Source organism: Heloderma suspectum, chromosome 3 (assembly GCF_057233095.1).
Source record: "Heloderma suspectum isolate Gila_16-S chromosome 3, 16-S_ref, whole genome shotgun sequence".
Classification (NCBI taxonomy): domain Eukaryota; kingdom Metazoa; phylum Chordata; class Lepidosauria; order Squamata; family Helodermatidae; genus Heloderma; species Heloderma suspectum.
The window spans coordinates 323,073,405-323,096,482 of record NC_139460.1 but is presented as its reverse complement, the minus strand read 5'-3'; the positions used below and the strand labels follow the sequence as shown (position 1 = coordinate 323,096,482).

General features: G+C 52.8%; 1 protein-coding gene across 2 annotated transcripts in view; it reads right to left on the bottom strand.

Moving 5' to 3' along the window:
* The window catches only part of LOC146351733 (solute carrier family 12 member 9-like), a 115,487-nt gene that overhangs the window by 34,081 nt on the left and 58,328 nt on the right, over nt 1–23,078 (bottom strand). For both annotated transcript variants that reach the window (XM_084847705.1, XM_084847703.1), the window contains exon 9: nt 12,555–12,679. In XM_084847705.1, coding sequence (XP_084703831.1) covers nt 12,555–12,679 — 125 coding nt within the window. The remainder of the gene's footprint in view (nt 1–12,554; nt 12,680–23,078) is intronic.

Sequence of the window (23,078 nt, the reverse complement as noted above, 5' to 3'; positions counted from 1 at the left end):
CAATACTTGACGTTTGAGCCCCAGAACATGCAGTGCAGGATATTAACATCTGATTACTCAGGCTGAATCTTGGCGATTACCCAGGTTGCACCTCCTAGCTACTGCTGGGCCCTTTGGAAGACCTTGCTCCTACTCCGCTAGGATACATAGGTATGCACAGACTGGAATGCACCTACGCTGTTAGATGGCTTCCGCAGCCAGAGGGAACAAAACACTTCATCCTGGCTATGTTTATGCAGAATAACGGAGTCCCAGAATCTTTTCCAGGAGCTGGACTTGGATTCCAGATATACAATGCTCTAACTGGGATTCTATTTGTCTGCACCTGTGAGTGAGCTTGGAAGGACAGATACTGAAGCTGAAGCTCAAATATTTTGGCTACCTAATGCGAAGAGAAAACTCACTGGAAAAGACCCTGATGCTGGGAAAGATTGAAGGCAAAAGGAGAAGGGAAAGGCAGAGGATGAGATGGCTAGATAGCATCACCGATGCAATGAATATGGACTTGAGCACATTCCAGGAGAGAGTACAGGACAGGAAGGCCTGGCATGCTATGGTCCATGGGGTCACGAAGAGTCGGACATGACTGAACAACAACGAGTGAGCCGGAGAAGAGAGGGAGCACCGTCTCTCCAGTGCGACCAGTTTCTTCTCAGGACCCCAGGGCAGTCAGAGTGGCCTGCAGGTTTCCTCCGAGGCCTTTTATCTTCTTTCTGAACGAGGTATAGGCAGCATAGCATGCACCCTCCCTGGCCCCAGCCTTTCTTCAGCCTCCATCGCCACCTAAATTTGGCAGCACAGCAACGGCAGCATTAAAAGGGCTATTTTGCTTTAAAACAAAATCAAGCCAAATCACTTTCAAGCCAAATCACACTTCTGGAAGTCTCCCAGGAGGGCGATTTTTCTTTAAAACAAGGTGCACAGTCCCCACTAGCTTTGTTTCAAAGGAAAATTGCAGCTTTTCTGCTGTTGCAACTTCACAAATATTCAGTGGCAAAATTGGCGACAATTTCAGCAGTGGCGGGGAGGGGTGCAGTTCCCAGTGGGTTCCTGGGGTGGGGGAGGAAACAGCCCCAGGACCTGCTGGAGTTCCCTAGCCCTGTTTTAAACAGACTAAGCCTTTGCTGGTCAGGGGACCAGCTGAGGCCTATTGTTGTTCAGGGGCTTTGCTGCTGGTCTGGTTGATGATCTCCTTTCTCTGGCCAGAGCTGAGTGGTGGCACTCCAGCTAAATCCTTGCCTGACAAACCTCAGGTCGTCAGTTCAAGACCCGCTACACGCTTGAGAGCTGACTGTAGCCAGGGCACGTGGCATATACTCAACAAGAGTTGAATGCAGTGCTGGTTGTGTGGCGGTGGGTATCTCCCTAGTTATTCCACGATGCTCCATGCACACCACTGGCCTCATTTACCATGCCCCAAGCTGGTCTATGCTGCCCCTCATCTTGAAAGTGGGTGGGGGTAATTTGAAGCGGGGAACCAGCTTGCAATCACCCTGCAATAGCTTATTCCACCATGAATGATAAACGTGTTTGACCTTAAGGTGACACAGAGCTCTAAGCTGACCTTCTGCTGATGTTTACATCAGGGGTGTTGAACCTCAAGCCCGTGGGCCGAATCTGGCCTGCTAGGTTGCCCAGATGGTAAACTCTGCTTCCCAAGGTCCTACCCCCAACAATGATCTGCTGGTGGTTCCCTGGCTTTTGCACAGCTTTCCCCCCATTCTAAGTGGTTGACGTGCCTCTCCTAAGGCTTAGTTACCGGCGGGAAGAGCTTTAAGCTGCAATAGGCTAGTATTTTCGGCTCCGCCCCTTTTGCCTTTGGTGCTGCCCAACACTGGAATGCAGCCCCCGAGAGCACCTCCACAATGGAATTTGTCCCAAGGGCTGAGAGCGGTTCGACAGCCCTGGCTGACGTAAACTGGCCCAAAGCCGCCACAGCACAGAACAGAAGGGTGGAGAGAAGTGGAAGGGGTGCAGCGGAGGGGAGCATGCACAGATAACCTAGGTGTTGATCAGAGTGTCCTTGCAGAGGGGAAGGGGAGATGCAGCTTCCCATCAAACTCTCTCCCAGGTATGTGCTCTTTGTTACCACTCATGGGTTATTATGTGGGCTGCTATTAAGATCCCTTGGGGGGGGGCACGTGTGGCCGAGGAGCAGCAGGCTGTGTCGCTCCATCTGAAAGGCTGTCAATCCCCCCCCTTCCCTGTTGCGTTTCCCAACAAAAAACGCCACCCACCCGCTCCTGTGCGCGGGCTCCATAATAGAACTTAATCATAACAGCCATTAGCTGGGCCGAACGGCTTCAATTACTATCTCAAGCAGCAAAATCATCTCTCCCCCGCCCCGCCCCCCGGCCAAAATCCCCTCTGGTTCTCAGCACTAATGCATCCAGCTGGGATAATGACTTCAGGCTTACTTGGCAACGTGAATGGGTCTCCCCCTGGCCTCCCTCTGCCGAGATCCATTCCAGGGGTGGGGGGTCAGCAACCTTGTGTGGAAGAAGGACCTGCCCTGGTTCTGGAACAGCCATGAAATACACCTTCCACTCCCCTCCTCCCACCTACCCAGCCAAACATGACAAACAACGAGTCACAGGCAAAACACAACCCCCCCACACACACTTAAATCTTAAGATTGTTGCCAAATCCCAAGAGTTAGAAACAACGCATTGAAGATTCTCTTTTGCCTGACTGCTTTATGAGGAGCCGGCAGAACCCAGTCAATCAGAAAGACTGATTTCCTTTCCCCCATGAAAGAAAAGCAGATTTGGGGGCTCGGAGGCACCAGCCTAAAATAAACGGGCATCCCTTGGCATCGGGCGCTGGCCAGATCCAGCTGAATGGCCAGCCGCCCTGGGCTTGACTTGGCGGTTTCCACCTGCACAGCAAGCTGGACTTGCTCATTTCCATGCTGTTCCCCCCACTCACCACCCCTCATCGCAAGGTGAAAGCAGCAGAAAAACGGAAGTACTTGCATGGAGGAGCAGGGCAGGGCAAGCACAAAAAGCCCTGCTGCCGCCCAGCAGCGGGGCAGTTACTCTGGCCACGGTCCGGCTCCAGAGTGGACACGCTGACCTAGCAGAACCAGGCAGCTCTCCCACCCCAGAATCCCGGCGATCTCCTCTTGGGCGCAGGCACGGCTCGAGGCCCAAGGGGGCTGTGTTCACACAACGCGTTCATCTTTTGGAGTCACCAATGTCGTCTTTTCCTGCCTCTCGCCTCCCTCGTATCGGAGCAGCTGCCTGGTAGTGCTCACTGTCCCCAGGTGCAGAGAATTGTGGGAAATTCCAGGGAGCCACAAAGGAGTGTGGGAAAGCAACCTCAAGTAACTGCTGGCCACTGGGGTGGGGGGTTGTTGTCAGATACTGTATAACTTTACAGAGAGAAAAGAGCCAGGCTAGATATATTGACTGTTGGACTTTGTATTGTTACATTTCTAATCCACATTTTTCCCTCTTGCAATGAGCCCAAGGTGGCTCATATGGTCCTCCCCCTCTCCATTTTATCTTCACAACAACCCTGTGAGGTGGGTTAAGCTGAGAGTCATTGTCTGGCCCAGAGTCACCCACTGAGCTTCATGGCTGAGTAAGGACGAGAACCCAGATCGCCCGAGTCCCAGGCCCAGTCCCACTCTCACCACACCACCACACCGGCTCTTGGAGGTTTGGTTTCAAATCCTGTCCCAGCCGTGGCTCTCACCGGATGGCATGAGGCAAGGCAATGCTTTCAGCTCCTCCCAGCCTCCTTCTTCATCTGCAAAAGTGGAGTAACGCAGCTTACCGCACAGCTCTTTGCTGAGGGTAAACAAGAGACAAATGCACTCCTTTGCTATCACACATCTGGTGCTGCACTCATGTCCTACTCATGGGTTTCCCCACAAGCACCTGTTGGCCGCTCTGTGAACAGAATGCTGGACGAGCTGGACCCTCGGTCAGATCCAGCAGGGCTCTTCCTATGTTCCTACAAGATTCATAGAACAGCTTTTAAGTGCTCCAGCAAACTACAGAAAAGCCATTCACCAAGGTCCCGTCCCACTCCAGCATGACCAAGAGACAGGAGATGGGATGGGGCCTCCGTGGCGTCTGTTAAAGGGACAAAGGAACCGGGCGGCAGCTGGCAAGACTGCCAGGGGAGAGCAACCCCTCTGTTCAGCCCCCTAGAATCACCAGGAGCAGCTTTAGCCACCGCCGCAACAGCGAACCTCCCCTCTTTCTATGGAAGGGTAAGGAGAGAACTGAGCCCTGCAGAGGAGGCGATTCAGTCTCCCCAGGCACAAAGCCTGCCCTGCTCCATCCCTGGATGTTCGGGGGAGGGTCCAGCTGCCACTGAAGGGGAGTCCTGGGCGGGGGGGGGGGTCATGATGGATTGAGCTTCTCCAGGCAACTCTGCAAGATGCTGTAATGTCGGGCACGCTGCCAGTCTCTATCTACGCACAGATAAAAAGCGAGCTCCCGGCACCCTGTCATATGCCGCTGGCCTGACCGAGGGACGAGACACCAAGATGGACCAATGCAGGGGGGACTGGGCTCCCTTCTGAATTGGGGCAGGAAGGACCAAAGAGATAATTTAGCCCAGCCCCTCCTCAACACACTGCCCCCTACCTGGGTTGGCCTGCAATTCCCATCATTCCCAGCCAGCATGGCCACTGGCAGCCTTCCCCAACCTGGTGCCCCCCAGATGTGTTGGACTGCAACTCCCATTATCCCCAGTCAGCGGGAGTTGCAGTCCAACACATCGGGGGCCACCAGGTTGGGGAAGGGCTGATTTAGCCCCACAGCAACGGCGGCCCAATGTGCACTCTTCCCCTTTCTCCCATATAAGCAGAAGTCAGCCGCTCACTTCGATCACAGGGCATGGCGGGGCAGGAAAAGTAGTTGGGGGCCCGGCAGAAGTTCAGAGCAGCAAGGGCCTTCCTGACAGGGACTCTGCAGTGGATTCCTCCTATCCCGCCCCCTCCAAACCTTGCAAGATGAAGCCCCTCTCATGATTCCGAAACAAAATGCATTTTGCTCGTGCAATCACACAACAACACATTTGTGGTTTGTGCATTTAGCTCCTATCTTTTGTTTGTTACATCCCACCCCCACAGAAGAAGAAGGAGAAGGAGAAGAAGGGCAAAGCAAAGAGGAACGTTTCCCTTTTAGCGTCCTTCTCAATTCTCGGTGTATGTCCCCCCCCCCCCATCCCTGTCTTGTTTGATCCGCGGGAAAGGGAGCAGTGGAGCCATTTGTTTACCACTTGCCAGATCAGGAGCTGCGGGCCCAACATTTGACGCACCTCTGAGCGCACCTTCCATGGAAAGAGACGCAGTGCACATAGGCAGTGCTTTGTTGCACACTTTGGGCACCCATCTGATTTACCTCACTGGCCTTTAAACTGCGAGGGGCTACTCTCCCTTCACCGTCTAAAACCCCAGCTGGGAAAGGCTGGTTGAAAGGATTCTTTGATGCCACCCAGATTCGAATCAGAGCAGGCGAGCCGGAGAGCAATTTGTGGCGTTCCCCCCAAACCCAACTGCCCCCCAAATGATGTTTTTGAAACAGACGAAGAAAAGGAGTTTGCCTCGAGATGTGACAGTTCCCTCCCCTCTGTTGGACCAAAGACCCAATTTACCAGCAGGGGGAGTGAAAGAGAAAAGCCAGGTGCTGACTCCGGCGTGACCGAGGAGCCAAGCCCAAGGCAGGGCTCTGCAACCGAGGGGCCAGTGCAGCTCGGCTCCACTTTCCCTCGCTCCGGCTGGGTTCTACGGGGCAGGACCAGGAAGCAACTGGAGCACCATGGAGAGGGGGCGAAATTCACTGCCTTTTCCGATCTTCAGATCGCCCCGTGCTCTGCTGGAGGCAATGGGTGGGGCGGGGGGCAGTCGGGAGGAGAGGAAGGAAAGGGGCCACAGGGGCCAAACCTGCTCTGCTTGCACACGGTCCCGGGTTCGACCCCCGACATCTTCAGTTAACAGGATCAAGGAGCAGGAGGTGGGAAAGGCTTGGAGAGCCACTGCTAGCCTGAGTGGACCAGCCCCCCGTGGCCTTGAGCGTGGCCCTCGCCACCCCCGCTGCTGCCCCCGCACTGCTGAAACTCAGTGGTGCGGCTGCAAAAAATGGGTGGCTTGCTGCCAAAATTCAGTGGCAAACTGCTGCGGAGACTCAGAAGGGCCACATTTAGTTTGTGTTCAAGCTAAATATGGCCCGCGTGAGTCTCCCTAGTAGTTCGCTGCTGGGTTTTTGCCACCGCAGGCAGTGCGGCAACAGGCGTGCGGCCACTGGGGGAGTCCAAGGACTGGAAGCTGGCCCCCAGGCCCCCCAAAGTTGCCCATCCCTGGGCTTGGCAGACCGGTGGCCTGGCTCGGGAGAAGGCAGCCCTTCATGTAAAGGACTGAAAGTGTTGCTCTCGCCTGTCAAACTCATGGGGTCTCTCGTATCAGTTAGGGCACTCAGCTACCCTCTTGCAACTCAGAAAGAACAGGGAGTCTCTGCACATGCCTGGTTTGGCCTTTCAGTAACCATTTTCCCCATCCACCCAATACATATTATTTTTGTTCAGGACAAAGCGGAGGAAAAGGATGTAGGGCAGAGATGGGGGGGGGCAGGGAAGAGAGCAAGATGGCTATTAGGACAGGAGAGAAGCCACCTCGATTCTGTGCCGGGTCTTGCTCTCAGGGCTGAGCATCTGCAAAAAAACACACCAAGGCTGGGTGTGGGTGGCTGTGCACACGTGTGCAAGGAATCGATTAGCCAGGTGAAAGGACCTGTCTGTGGGCAACGGACCGGCTTGCAAAGTGCGGGTGCAGTGTGGGTGTGTGGGATGGCCTCATGTTCCCCTCCTTCCCTCCCCCCCCCCCAATTCTGCACTCAGCGCTGGAGTGCGATTAGCCAGCTGGGGGCGGGGAGACCACAAGCTGTGATTTTCTCTAATTGTTGTTTTTGCTGAAAGGTAATTAAAATCCCTTTTTATTTCATGTGTGCCGGAGACCTTGGCGGCAGGAAGGGAAAAGGCATCGGGTGGGGGTGGGGGAGAAAGAAAAGTGGAGGGATGGAAGTGCCGTTTAGAAGTGTGAGAGAGGAAGCAAGCAGGGGGGAGTGGGGGTGTCAACCACCCCAGAGCTGGGTGGCTTGGGCAGTGGCTACTCCCTAAAGAAAAAGAAAATGGGGCTCTATGTGGCCTAGGAATTACCTTCTTTGATCTGGAAGCCTGAATGTGCGCCATTAAAAAATATTCAACGATGGCCTGAGCTGCTTCACACACCGACCCTGACCTCATTCACCTCCCTGCAGTTCTTTAAAAAAATGTATGTTCGATTGAAACTGTCCAGGAGGGTTACCATCCAAATATTACCATCCAAATCCAAATATTGCCATCCAAACATTACTATCAATTCAGCTCTTTAGAGGGAGAATAAAACTTCCGTGTTAAACTTAAAAGCCCACATCTTTTCAACCGAAATGGGAGATTTTCCTGCTATGGTGTTCAGTAATGACGCAAACACATCTTTTTAGTGGAAATAGTAACCTGCAGGCACACAAACCAAGCATTGGCCATGGGATAAGGGCACACAGGCATGTGAACATGCCTTACAGCAAGTCAGAGCGCTGGTCCATCTAGCCCAGTATTCTCAGTTAGCAGGAACCCTCCGAGATGACACACACCCAGGGACATTATCCAGGCCTGATAGCTGAGGTCCTCCAAACCAGGGAGGTGGAACCTTTGGCCCACAGGAGGTTCTCATCCAGGCCGCCGGCTTCTCTCCCGCTGAGCAGGGAAAGGCAGTCCCTTTCTCCACCGACAGAGAGGCACAGACTGATTGCTCCGTGCCTTTTTCTGCATGGAGAAAGGGGTCAGATGACTGGGGGGGGGGGGCCTTCAGGATGCAGCCATGTCCCGTCCCCCCCACACACCATCTCCCAGGTAGGACTGTAGTGTAATTTTTAACGTGTGCAACAGGAGCTCTTCCTATAAGAGAAAACTACCTGTCTGTGCGGGGGAACGTTTTTTAAAAGAGAAATGAACAAGGACGGGCAGTCCTTACACCAGATGAAGGATTGCGGATTCTGACGCAAACCCACATCTGATCCTCACACTGATCGGGGGGGGGGGGGCGCAGATGGGGGGGTCTGCTTTGGAATGTGGAATCCCCAAATTCCGGCCCCATTCCTACCTCCACCCACACCCACTGAGCATTATGCCCCTCGCCACCCCAAAGTTTGCTCTGGCTCACTTTAGTCTCCTAGATCCCAGAGAATCAGGGAGAAACTCACCAGAGCAGGGGAGAGGGGGGTGGGGGAGCTTGTCTAATTTATGCTCTCAACAGCAGTTAATTTCATTGAATGACCCCCACTGCCCTCCAGCACCTTTGGAATAGTATTTAAAAAATTCGCAAGAGGGAGGAAGGGATGGAGAGGGTGTTGTGTGCACATGAGCACACAGAGCTCCTTTCCCTTGCACAAACGGATCGGTGAGCTCTCTCCCCACCCGGCATCAGTGGGCACAACCCTGTGACAAACATAACTTAAAGCAGGCCAGGTCACACCACTGGTCCGCCAGGCCCAGTTTTGTCCGCTCTGACTCGGATCGGCTCCTGAGGATCTCAAGCAAAGGCCTTCCACATCGCCGAGCTCACTCATCCAATAACTTGTTAACTGTACACACATTCGAGACTTTCCTTGTCATCAGAGTGTCTCGGACGATGTACGTACCAAATTTCGGCTTTCTCGGGGGCTGGAAATGCCCCAGCCAGTTGGGAACTGCTTTTGAGCCTGCGCAGTTTGAGGGAGAGACGTACAAATGTCCCATCTGCAGATATATATTTTTCTTGTCATCAAAGCAGCTTCAACTACGTACTTAAGCAGATTTTGGCTTTCAAAGCAGCTTCAACTACGTACTTAAGCAGATTTCGGCCGGTGCAGCTCAGGTGTCTGTATAAAACCACCTTCCCCAACCAATGGCTGGGGTTGATGAGAGTTGTAGTCCAACACACCTGGAGGGGACCTGGTTGAGGAAGGCTGGTATATAAGCTGGAGCTGTCTGCCAGTAAGCCAGGCCATCGCTCCATCTCTCCCAGGGTATGGGCTGGAACTTCCTCTTCATGATTTGTGGCAAACAGAGGTCTTTTCCAGCCCTCTCATCTGAGATCCCAGGAAGCTGCCTCTGGCCGGTCTCTCTGCTCACCTTGCCCTGTCCTGGCTCCTCGGACTGCTGGTGGCGCACTTAGGTCTCCGGCAGAGTCACTCCCACCACTGCTACCCAATATCCTTGGATGGAGATGTCAGGGGGGATACTTGGAAATTGTGCTCTACCAGGGACCTATGGAACAACGGGTCCCCGCTCCCAGTCTGGCTTCTGTTGAGAGGCAACAGAGGGAGACACAACAAATAGGAGAGAAGTTCCACTGCAGAGAAGTTCCACCCTTGCTTGACGGGGGGCCGTGTGTGCGACACAGGGGGCCCTTAATGAAACCCACAATCCCTCAGTGCTCTTAATTTTAGCTGAATCATGACCCCGCAAGAGCCTTCTAAAAATGGCAGCCAAGGGGGCCTGCCCCACAATCCCCTGTAATTCAAGCATGCAATTCACCTCCGATTTATCTTTTCAATGTGAAAATGAACATTAAAAAGCCTGAACTGCATTCACGCAATGCTGACTGAGCATGCAAAAAAGGCTGTTGTTCCAGGATAACGAATGTATAAATCAGAAGAAAGTGTTCTGGGGGGTGGAGAGGAGGAAGTGCTGGAGAGAGACTTTGTGATCTCAGTTCACCACCTTGGGATTACAGCACAACACCAACTCATACAGGGACGCAGAAAGCAGAAGAGAAGCGGCACAGAATTCCCAAAGGCAATGTTACCACAGATGTTACCCCCCTGCCCTTGCTGATGACTTGGCCAAGGCCATAAGAGAAGTCTGTGGCAGAGCGGGAAACTGAACTTTCATCTCCTACGAGCACCCTGCATTTTTATCACACAGACAACATTCTATGAGGAAGGACAGACATTATGCTTTTAACACTGGTCACATCATGTCCTTCACCTACAGTGTGATACTAACTTTACAACTTGCCTGAAATGCATGCATACCAGCAATTTGAACATTGGTTTGTCTGTCATGTGTCCCTCCCCTTACGCTTTAAACAGGCTGTCCATTTCATAATAACAGCAGCAACAACAACAGCATACCTTAAGAGAAAATAACCAAATAATATTTGCAAAACTCCTACAGGGGCTAGGGTGTTGGGGGGAAGGGTGTTGGTGACATTTCAGGTGCTAGCCAATAGGTGCCTTCCACAGCTAGCTTTCCTCCCCACTTCAAACTGAACCATACTGAGAATCCACAGAAACCATTCTTCAGAGCCTGCCCCAGAACAGACCAGCATTAGACGGTTTCATGGTGCTTGCAAGACCCTCTTCAAATCTTATGCATCTTGTCTTCGCCTTTCTAGCCCTTGCCAGCACCCAGGGCTGCAGCAGAGTTCAGACTCACAAAACAGGGACACTGTTCCAGGAATGCCACTCCAGGCGTGCGCAAATACACACACACACACACACACACTCCCCACCGTCTCCTGCTCCCTTCAGTTTAATTACCACTAATGTAAACTGTGCTCCATAAAAACCGTTGGCACGCTGCCCCGGGAAGCTGAGCAGGGCAAGTCCCATAAATTCACTGCAAAGAGCTGAATGCAGTCGGGGTCCTTCCTCCCCCACCCGCCCCCTTTCCCTTTTCCCCTTCTTGGCTAAAAACGGTATTTGCTCAAGGGCAAAAGCTTTTTAAGCAAGATCATAAATGCTTATTACACGGCCGATGTGCTCGGCTTGATGGGATTAGCTAGGGGGAGAAATTGATCACCCGGCCCTTCTCCCCGCTAACGGAGAGGAGCGACTGCCGGAGGGGGAGGGGATCCCAGAGCTGCTTGCCTGGGGTGGATGTTTCCTGCCAGCGAGGAGAGGGAGAGGGGGCAGAGGGGGAGGGGAGTGGCTCCCTCCCACGCATTCCCCCTCCCCTTTCCCAGCAGTCTCGGTGCATGTCCCTGAGCAGGCACACTTACTCCACAACATGCTCAAGACCCGGGAGGCTTTGAAAATGTATGAACCCCCCCCCCCCCCCGAAGTGGGAAATGTGGGGAAGATCAAGGGAAAGGCAGGGTCGGGGTGGCAGCGGGAGAATGGCTACAGGGCCGGCTGAAGGTCTGACATCATCCCAGGCCGGGCAGGGCAGGGCGAGGGCTTACCAGCACAGGCTGCGGGAACTGGGTGTAGCCTAGAACCCCATGAATTCTGGGCAGGGAATTCTGGGGCAACTCCCTGTTCACGTGGGTGGCTGGAAACATCGAAAGAAGCCATGGAGGCTGGACATTGTGGGCCATTTCAAAAAATGGCTGTGAACTGACAGCATGCTCCAGAACTGTCTCCAAAGATTTCTCAGGCCCTGATTAGTTGTGGGACAGAGTGGGGTGGGGGCACCATAAAATGCTCTGCCTCTGGTTAAATGAAAAAACATCTGGCACTTCGGAAAGCTTTTCTGCAGGCAGATGATAGCAGCTCTGTTCTGTACTGAAATCATCCTGCTGCATATGTTTCCTTCTAGGACTGCGTTAAATGTTTCACCTTTTAACATTCTGGTATTTTTTTTAATGGTCCATACCAGGGCCAGCCCAAGCCATTTTGCTGCGTGAGACAAAAGACAAGATTGCCCAGACCATGCACAGAAGCTGACCGCACTGGCAACTGAACCTTACTTCTGCACTGACGATGGGATAGGGTCCTCCACCAGAGGCTACATTTAAGGGGCCCAAGACAGGTTGTCTCTCATACATGGCTCTGTCCTCTCACAGACCAGGACAGCCGGGGGTTCATGAGAACAGCCAGGGGTCTGCTGCCACTACCCTTCTACACCGGCTGCCTGAGGCGACTGCTTCACTCTGCCTAATGGAAGGGCTGGCCCTCATTCATATTGGGTGTGGAACATCTTTCAGCTCTTTCCAAGAAGCTCTTGGGGGCTGCGTTCCAGTTAGTGGGTCAGGCTAAAATACCAAGAATGCCAGCATCCTTTAGCCTAAAGTTCTTGTTGCCATTAACTAAGCTTTTGGAGAGGCATTTCCACCTTTAAGAACTGGGGGGGAAAGCTGTGCAAAAGCTGTAAAATTGCCAAATGATGAATGACTGAGGGAAAGGGGGTGTGGGAATCGTGCCGGCCTCAGGTTCCCCACCCCTGGTTCATACCCTGCTGTGAGAACCCATGGGTGGGCTGGTGGAGCCCATGTAGCAGCATCAGAATTTTTAAAATGAAAAAGGCCCACATATCCCCTGCTCCCTGAACTGACTCTGCTCACCTCCTTTTCTCAGCTTGTGCAGGCAGCCACACTCAATGCCCCCCTGCCCCTGCTCCAGAATACCAAAGGCAGCCCTCCTCTACCTGGTGCCTTCCAGATGTGTGGGGCTACAATGCCCATCACCTCAAGCCAGCACGGCCATTGGGGATGATTGGAGCTGCAGTCCAACACACCTGGAGGCTTGTGGATGGTTTTCAGACCGAGGAATTCCTCCCTGCCTCTCCACGCGACGCACCTGAAGTTTGGGGCAGACGCCCATTCGAGCGCCAGGCAGGCCAAATCGACGGTGGCGTAGACCAGCAGGAAGAAGATGGTGACCACGGCGGCGATGGTGTTCAGCTTGCCAGAGAACAGCACCAGCTGCGAGGAGCAGAGGACAAGACTGGTGGTGAGTAACGGGCAATGGCAGGTGGGAGACTGCTACACAACAACGAACGGTCGGCAATCCAGGTATCATATACTGAAAATGTTTATGCATTCCAAAATGTAAAATGCTTCTGCACGCTATCTTTCCCAGCTTCAAGGTGGCTTCCATAAGTAGGCAATGAAAATATAGGACGAACATTAGCACCCCGACACAAAGAGAAGCAAACGGCATCCGCAGCCCAAAGGCCAGCGCAGCGCAGCCCCCTGCCCACATCAAGTCCCCCTCCCAAGAGCTCCTTATTTCAAATACAAAATAGCCTTGTATAACACCGTTTCTGTTTTTAAGCTGCCATTACTGTTTGATCATTTAAAAATGTATTTCAATGTTTGCTTTCATTATTCTTATGAGCTGCCCTGAAAGCGATTACATGCTAAAGATGCAGGACATTAAATGAATAAATAAATAATCTCCACTTCTGGGATTCGTGAGCCCAGTACTGTCTAGAGCAGGGGTGGGGAACCTCTTTCAGCCTGCGGGCCAGACTCCATTATGGAGAAGCTCTCAGGGGCAGCAATCCAGTGGTGAGTGTGGCCAAGGGGGCGGGACCAAAGGGAAAAGGGGCGGGACCCCAAATACCAGCCTAATTGAGCTTAAAGCTCTTCCTGCTAGTAATCAAGCCTTAGGAGAGGCATTCCAGCCCTTGAGAACAGAGGAAAAAAGTGCAGAAAAGCCAGGAAACCAGCAAACAAGCAGTAGGCACGGTAAAGGGGGCGGTGCCAAGGGAAGGGGCGTAGTCTTCTGGGAAACCCCAGAGGCGAGGGTAGGGACCCCAGGAGAGCCAGGTTTGGCCCAGGGGCCTGAGGAGTGACCCCTCTGCTCTAAAGGATGTAGATTCCATACCAAATGGAGGAGCACCTGAGAATGTCTTTGAAGGAGCTTCACAATTTAAACCAGCCTGGTTTAACTTTTAAAGCAGTTCTTCCTCTCCTCTCCTCTCCCCTCCCCTCCCCTCAGCTCCCTGCCTCCTCTCCTCATTTGAGCTTTGCTTTAATATTAAGTCGATGGGCAGCTCTCACGCTGCATCTATTAAGACAGAAATATAAAAATCAACAAGTGGCAATTTGAAGAATAGTCCCACCCCACCCCACACACACGCATGCTGTACTGAACAGATATCTGAAAACAATTATATAGATATCATAAAAGGCTGCATTTAAAATCTGCTGTGCAAAACAGGTCCCATTCAAACAGGACAAACGTTTTGCTATTTTAAAAAAAGCTACCAAAAAGCTAATTGAAAAAGGTGAAGCGGGGGGGGGGGAGGGGGGAGAGGGGAGAAGTAGACTCTCAGGATTTGCTTGTTCCAGCATTGATCCTAGTTCTAAATGTCCATTCTCTCTCATTTCCACATTAATCTGCTTCCTCTTCCAAAAGGAAAATCAGCATGAAAACCCACACTTAAATACATATTTTTGAACACATTTTATCTCAAAATACGCATTGTCATTATGTTTCCCGAGCACGTAACTTCATCTTAACATTAGGAGAAGTGCAAAATCCAATGTGCAGTTCTGATATGCACATCCGTCGAGGAGGCATAGATCCGGACAGTTTGTATCCACTGGAGGCTGGTGGCTCTAATGTCAGTGGGGCGGTGAATCCACTTTAGGTTTCAGTCAGAACCAGTCAGACCTCTAAAGGAGCTCTCCAAGGCGCAAAGCTTGACCCTCCCCTGCGGAGCACCTTGGAGAGCTTCTTTAGAGTTCTGACTGGTTCTGAGCGAAACCTGGAGCGGATTCACTGCCCCACTCACATCAGAGCCAGCAGCCTCCACTGTCTGGATCGGAATGCACAAAAAGCGAACCCCTCAATTGACATGAATTCCAAAATCACTGCCATAGTATCAGAGGAAGGAACAAAGGTGTGCTTTCTTTCAAGGTACCTGGCCAGAGGTAGAGATGAGTGGGGAAGCAGGGCCTTCATTCCACTGGCCCTGCTGACATTCTACTGATTTTTTTCCTGTCCCCTCCCCATCCCAGAATGCAATGTTCTGCAGCATCCAGCCCTATTCCCAGAATGCAATGCTCTGCAGCATCCAGCCTTATTCCCAGAATGCAATGCTCTGCGGCATCCAGCCCTATTCCCAGAATGCAATGTTCTGCGGCATCCAGCCCTATTCCCAGAATGCAGTGCTCTGCGGCATCCAGCCCTATCCCCAGAATGCAATGCTCTGCAGCATCCATGTTTCCATTGAGCTTAGCATCCCTGAAGCAGAAAACTCCTAACTCTACTCTGCCAACAGGTGGATGACCAGGCCATGCTGCTCAAGGAATCTGTGCATCCCTGGCGCAATTGAAGGTTGCAGTCTTTCACCAGGAGACCATTCATGCTGCATCCCAGCCACTCACGCCGGCAGTGAGGGAAGCCCCTGCTCCCGCAATGGAAGCCCCATGTGAGGCAGGAGAGCACCTGAGAGAGCCGGGGGCAGCTTTCCCCAACCAGGAGCCCTTCAGATGTGCTGGACCACAACTGCCAGCATTTCAGGCCGTCGGCCATGCTGGTTGGGGCTGCAGGGAGCCCAGAACATCTGGAAGGCGGCCAGGCTGGGGAAGGCTGGTGTGGACTTTAAGCAACGTGCACATGGAAAAGGATGTACAGAGGGGCCGCAGCCGAGCACGCCAGGGAACGGAAGTGGCGGGTGGATGAAGCTGAGGCTTCAGACGCACGGTAGAGAAAAGAGCATTTGCGCACAGCATGTGAGCATGTGCGCACAGGAGAGAATCTGCGGGGAGCTACAAGAGAAAGCGCACACCAGCAAGCGCAGACAAATCTGTGTGGGTTAAGTTCACATCCACCTTTTCAAGTGAGCAGCAGCTTACTGCAGCAGTCTGCTTACCACCTTTCTCATCTCTGCTGGGCTGCGGGTGAAGGGCTCTCTGCTTGTCCCTAAGCGAAGGGACAAAATACACCCAACGCTGATAAAGAACCCGAAACGGCAGCTGTGGGGCCCCTGCCCCGGGGCCAGACTGCAGCATGTGGGGGGGAAGCTTCTCCTCCCGGCCCACTGCCCTGGTTAACCTATTTTGCACGGGAGGGAAACTGCTCTTGCCGCCCTCGCGTGCCAAGTCCAATCTGGTGGGGAGGGGACTCTTGCCCAGACCACAGCATAGAAAGGGTCAAGCGCCCCTCCTTGTGTGCCGTGGCCCCAATCCTGACTGCCAGCCCACCTCCAGCAGCTGCTCTTTACTGACACCGTTTTAAAAAGATTCGCGCAACGCCACATGTTGCCTTTTAATGCCAAGTGTTGCTTGGTCCTGAAAAAGCAAGAGTCACGGCTATCCCATAATAAGCCCATGCAACAAGCAAGGGAGGATGAGGAGACTTCTATTCCTCCCTCCCCCAGGGTGTCCCACCCCAACTATCTCTGCCCAGGAGGGCTGCTCGCAGTCTCTCTCTTCAGCAAAAACAGCTGCTGGATCTTCCAGCTGTAATTTAACACTGAACTACGGGAGCCGGAGTGCTTCCAGCAAGGAGTTCAAGGAGGAAAAGTGGCAGGTGAGCTCCCAGCGCAAGTGTACTTTTAGTCATGCCAAAGTACAGCAGAACGCTGGAAACGGAGCACGGCAAGAGAGAACACCTTGGCAACTGGCGATTGCATTGTTCCCCACTTCTCCGAGCATCAAGACATTCCAGGAGCAGTACATCCAGTTTTTAGGCGGGAGAGCACTGGAGAGATTTAAGGTATCTTTGCAATGGATGTGCTTGACTAGCAACCATACAAGCAGAGCATTAGCAAACAGGCACTCCTTCAGGGCAGAAGATGCCCCCCGGAAGCAACAGGCACCCCGCAATCTAGCCCATGCCAGCTAGGAATGTTCAGTGCGCACTCGCTCTGTCTTCCCAAAATTGACAACCCCTCTCTCCCTCTCTCACACCCCCCCCCGCTCCCTTCCTTGAGCAGGGGGGTCACCACTTCCCAACTGTGATGGATATCTCATTGAAAAAGTGAGATTTCCTCACAGCAGAAGACCACCCCCAAACCGCTGGCACCAGCTGAGGAGACATCAACTGAGGATCCTTAAGCATTCACCGGCAATTTGGCAAACAAAGGAATCCACCCTTCCCCAAACTGGTCCTGTCCAATACGCTGGGCTGCCATGCCCAGCATCCCCCCGCCAGCATTTTCTCATGGCTAGATGGGGTACGCTAGGAGCTGCCGCCCCGCACATCAGGAGGGCGCCAGGTTGGGGAAGGCGGACCTGGACCAACCATGCTCCACTGCCCCGCTCAGTGAAGCAAGTTGCAAGCATCCCTGGCAGACAGCCGTCGCACCTCTGCTTGAACACCTCCAGTGAAGGAACGGCCGCCACCTCCCGAGGCAGCCTGCTGCACTGCCAGACAGGTTGCCCCATTAGGACATTTCTCCTCCTGTTTAGCCGAGATCTGCCTCTTTGCAATTGCCACCCATGGGTCCTAGCCCTGCCCTCGGGAGCAACAGAGAACAAGTCTGCGCCATCTGGTGCACGTCAGCTTTTCAGATCTTTGCAGGCTGCTATCATGTCTCCCTCCCCTTGATCTTCGCTTCTCCAGGTGTATTGGCCCCAGGAGCGTAGGCAAGTCATTTGTAGTGTTAGAGGAGCCTAGAGATCCATAATGCTTGCTGAAGTTCGTTATTGGTGAAATTCCCTTGCTAGTAAGCCTCTGAGCATGTGAAGATCATTCAAAGGGCCAGTGGCGCAGCCTAGCACATTCCATACTAACGAGTGAGAGTGTTATCGAGCACTCTGCCTGGGAAGCGAAGTTTGTTTACAGGTGGCTGTGCTGAGAACCAAGTGCTCTTAGTTTATGCTGGGAATGAATGCGAGGGGTGCTTGCTGGTGTCGTGCTGCCTCTTTGCCAACATGTAGAGTATAAGACCCATTGTACCCAATGGCTCTGGGTTCAGAGCAGCTGTCTGAACTTATGCTTGTGTGCTGTAAGTTACCCAATGAAGTCTCCTTGTAAGTAAACCTTTGAATCTGATGTATTACTATCTTGGCACCTCTAACCTAAGAGTTCAACAGCCATGGCCGGGGCAGCACACCAGGCTAAACATACCCAGCTCTTTCAACCATTCCTCATGGGACTTGGTTTCTAGAGCACTCAGCATCCCAGATACACTCCAGTCGGTCAAAGTCCTTCTTAAAATGGGACTGGCCCACCACACTCTAGCCTCTTTGTACGCGGGTCTGTGGAGAGGCGAGGGGCGGCGAGGGCTGAGGCGGCCTTTCAACCTCCTCCCGGCCTCAGGGAGGCCACTTCAATGAGAGCGGATTTGGTGTGGCTGGAAGAAGGTTGAAGTGACTCTAATCTCACTTGCAGGATCAGCACACGCTTAGCGTGGTACTAAAAAATACCCACGCAAGGGTCCCCGCTCGGTTTGGGCCATGTAAACAGGCTCCAGGCCACGCCAGAGCAGGTCGTGGCATCCACGCAGCTGGAAGGATGCCTCGCAAGCCCCAGAGAGGCCTGCCACAGCAGCGCTTAAAAGCGCAAGGGCGCCCACGAGTGCTGTCACTCTGGGGACGGAGGCCGCCTGTTTTTAGCCCTCTTCCACTGATCCCAATACTGCATCAGGTGTCCCAAGGTAGGGCCAACGTTTCCTCAGGCTTCCCATCACTGCAAGCCATGCTCAGGGGTTCCCCCTGCCCAGAATCAGGAGGAGGAATGAAGGAGCAGCGAGGAGCAAATGACTCTGTGCAGGGCTTGTCGGGGGAGGTACGGCAGGAGAAGCAGAAGAACGTGAGAAGACCCCTGCTCAGGGCCAGCTCGACCATGAGGCACAGGGAGGCAGCAGCCTTAGGTGACAGATAAGGGGGGTGCGGGGGAGCAGTGACGAGGTGTCAGAGAGTAGAGGGCTGTGCACCACACGGCCCTCCCAGCACTCCCCAGGCTAGCCTACTGCTCTCAAGCGCAGCGGAGGGTGCGGTTCTGTCCACAGCCGGTGCTGGCAGAAGACTGATCAGCCCGTGCTGCTCACAGACTGAGGGGCACCTTCTCGTTCTCCACCTCCGGCTGCCAAAGGTCTTGGGCCAGCTCTGACCCTGCTGGAACAGCACAAGGGCCTATCCAGTCCAGCACTGGAAACCCACAGAGGTCAACCATGTGCCTCTGGGAAGCCACGAGTAGGACGCGGGTGCCACCGTATCACCCTCCTGCTCACGCTCCCCAGCAACTGGTAGTGACCGGCACGCTGCCTCTGATGCTGGAAGAGGCCGCCTGTCGCCATCATGACCAGTAGCCATTGGAAGATGGATTCTCCTCCAGGAATCCATCTAATCCTCATCTGAAGCAGTCCAGGTCAGTGGCCATCACTACGTCTTGCAGGAGCAAATTCCATACTGCTCTGTGAAGAACTTCCCTTGGTCTATCCCGAATCTCCCGCCAATCAGCTTCATGGGATGACCCCACTGGGTTCTAGTATTATTAAAGAGAGGGAGAAAGCTGATCCCTACCCACTCGCTCCACCCCAGGCACAGTTTCATATACTTCTGTCCTGCCTTCACCACCCAACTTTTTTCAAAGCTGAAGAGCACAGAATAGGGGAGTTTCCTCATTGGGGAGTTGCTCCAGCCCCTTGATGGACTGGAGGAGGAAGAGGTGCAGGGAATGCTGATCAGATTTGCAAATGACACAAAATTGGGCAGGATGGCTAATACTTTGGAAGACCGAAACAAAAGTCAAAGTGATCTTGATAGACTGGAGTGCTGGGCAGAAAACAACAGAATGAAATTTAACAGGGATAAATGCCAAGTTCTGCACCAAGGAAAAAGAAACCAAATGCACGGTTACAAGATGAAGGATACATGGCTCAACAGCACTACAAGCGAGAAGGATCTTGGAACTGTTGTTGATCACAAGCTGAATATGAGGCAACAATGTGATGTGGCTGCAAAAAAAGGCAAACGCTATTTGGGGCTGCATTAATAGAAGCATAGCTTCCAAATCCCGGGAAGTACTAGTTCCCCTCTACTCAGCACTGGTTAGGCCTCATCTGGAGTACTGTGTCGAGTTCTGGGCACCACACTTTCAGAAGGATGCAGACAAACTGGAGAGGGTTCAGAGGAGGGCAACGAAGATGATCAGGGGACTGGAAACAAAGCCCTATGAAGAGAGACTGAAAGAACTGGGCATGTTTAGCCTTGAGAAGAGAAGACTGAGAAGAGATCGGACAGTGCTCTTCAAGTCCTTGAAAGGTTGCCACAGAGGGGAAGGCCAGGATCTCTTCTTGGTCATCCCAGAGTGCCGGACACAGACTAATCGGCTGAAGTTACAGGAAGCCAGATTCCAGCTGAACATCAGGAAAAACGTCCTGACTGTCAGAGCAATACAACAGTGGAACGAATTACCTAGGGAGGTGGTAGGCTCTCCCACACTGGAGGCATTCAAGATGAGACTGGACAGCCACCTGTCAGGGATGCTCTGACTTGGATTCCTGCATTGAGTAGGGGGTTGGACTCGAAGGTTTTCTGGGCCCCTTCTAACCCTACTGTTCTATTATTTTATTTTAATTAATTTATTAATTTATTAATCGCCCATCTGGCTGGTCACCCAGCCACTCTGGGCGATGTACAGCATATAATAAAACAGTTTAAAACAATAAAATTCTACAACAAAAACATTTTCTAAAATACCCTAACCCACCCCAAATGCCTGCCTGAACAACCACGTTTTTAATGCACGGCAGAAGCTCATTAAAGAGGGGGCATGGCAGAGTTCCCTAGGGAGGGAGTTCTACAGAGTGGGGGCCGCCACAGAAAAGGCCCTCTCCCTCGTCCCCACCAGTCTAGCTGTCCTGGCTGATGGGACAGACAGAAGGCCATCCGAGGCTGATCTTGTTAAGCGACCTGTCTGGTGTTGCTGGAGGCGCACCTTAAGATAGGCTGGGCCGGAACCATATAGGGTTTTAAAGGTCAAAACCAACACCTTGAATTTGGCCCGGACAACAACTGGTAACCAGTGCAACTCCTTCAGCACTGAAGTGATGTGATCTCACCGGCAGCTGCCTTTAATCAGGCGAGCCGCCGCGTTCTGTACCAGCTGCAGCTTCCAAACCGTCTTCAAGGGTAACCCCACGTAGAGCGCATTACAGTAGTCTAAACAAGAGGAGACCAGGGCATGTACTACCGATGGAAGCAGATGGTCGGGAAGGAAGGGGGTGCAGCCATCGTATCAGATGGAGTTGGTACAGCACTGTCTGGCTCACAGCTGACACCTGAGCCTCCATGGACAGCTGGGAGTCTAAAATGACCCCCAGGCTGCAGACCTGGTCTCTCAAGGGTAGCCATACCCCATTCAACACCAGGTCAACATCCCCCAACCTCCTCTTGTCTCCCACCAAAAGTACTTCGGTCTTGTCAGGGTTCAGCTTCAGCTTGTTCCTCCCCATCCAGCCACTCACCGTCTCCAGACATTTGGACAGGGATTCTACGGCCAGCCTTGGTGAAGATTTGAACGAGAGGTAGAGCTGCGTGTCATCCGCATATTGATGACACCGCACCCCAAACCTCCTGATAGCCCCCAGCGGCTTCACATACATGTTAAATAGCATCGGGGAGAGGATGGAACCCTGTGGCACCCCACAAGTGAGCGGCCACGGGTCTGAAACCTCATCTCCCAGTGCTACCCTCTGGTACCTGCCGGAGACAAAGGACTGGAACCACCACAATACAGTGTCTCCAATGCCCAACCCCTCCAGGCAGTCCAGGAGGATACCGTGGTCAACGGTATCAAAAGCCACTGAGAGGTCGAGGAGAACAAGGAAGGAGCATTCACCCCTATCCAGAGCCCTCCTCATATCATCTACCAAGGCGACCAAGGCCGTTTCTGTCCCATGCCCAAGCCTGAAGCCCGACTGAAATGGGTCTAGATAATTGGTTTCTTCCAAGTGTGCCTTCAACTGCATCGCCACCACCCATTCAATCACCTTGCCCAAAAATGGCAGATTTGAGACTGGGCGAAAGTTGTTCAGAACTTGGGGATCCAAGGAGGGCGTCTTTAAGAGCGGTCTTATCACTCCCTCCTCAAGGGAGGCGTTCACCACCGCCTTGATCCCCTCACCCAGTCTCTCTCTGCAGCCCATAATGAGCCAAGATGGGCAAGGATCAAGTAAGCAGGTGGTCGGCCTTACAGATGAAAGCACCTTGTCCACTTCATCAGAAGGAAGAAGCTGGAACCGATCCCACAAAACCGGTTTGCCACAGGCCGCCTCGTGCTCACTAACTGTATCCACAGCACATGGAATAACACTCCTAATCTGATCAATTTTATCTGCAAAATGCCTTGCCAAGGCCTCACAGGAGGCCTTAGAATGCTCCAGTGCTTCTGGAGCCACAGGACCGACCAGGCTCCGGACCACTTGGAACAGCCTCCTGGGATAGCACTCTGCAGACTGTTCTATGATTGTTCTATGATCACAGTCGTTGCCCTTTACTGCACCATTTCCAGCTCTACAATCTCCTTTTAGAGGTGCAGAGACCAGAACTAGACACAACATTCCGTCCAAGTGTGGTTGCGCCACAGATTTGTACAAAGGCAGTATGCTGCTGTCAGGGTTTTTTTCCTAATGAATCCCAGCATGGAATTTGCCCTTTTAGCAGCTGCAACATGCTGCGAAAAGGGCAAATGTGGCAGGTGTAAAGCGATGCTCCAACATGCATCGCTTTACACCGGGACTAGGCTACAAGTCATGATGGCTACGTGCTACTTCAGGATGAGAGGCAGCGTGCTGGGGAACAAAAGTGAGAGAAAGTTATGCCCTTGTGTCCTGCTTGTGGGCTTCCCACTGGCATCTGGTTGGCCACCGTGGGCACAGAATGCTGAGCGGTGGCCCAAACAGGAAGGGCCGTAGCCCAGTGCAGCTACTTTGCAACAACCGATGTCTGTCACTGGGAAATCTGGTTCTTCTTTGACTCAACTGAGTTTCGCGGCGTGTACAACTCGATTTGCATTTGCGAGCCCAGCTGCAGGCTTTTCCTTGAACTCTGGGGACTTTTTTTCTTTGCATTTCTTTTCTGCAGCTTCTGCAATTTGCACAAATTTCTGAACAACTGGCACAAATTCGGCCATAATTTGCACATATTGCTCAGAAATTTCCGTAAATTGCAGAACCTCCGGGGGGGAAATGTGCAGAATGCCTAGAAAATCCACAAACTGCCTGATTCACTGCAGACCAAGTTGGGCGGCACAGCAGGAACCAGGATGAAATCCAGGGAGCAGAACCTAGGAAACCCCGTAGAACTCCACCCCCCAGATGGATTTCTCCGACATCCCTATTTGCAACCTGCGCATTTGCAGTTCAGCCCCTGGCCTCTCCAGCCCGAAGAATCTCAGGTTGCAGTTGATGGGGAAGGC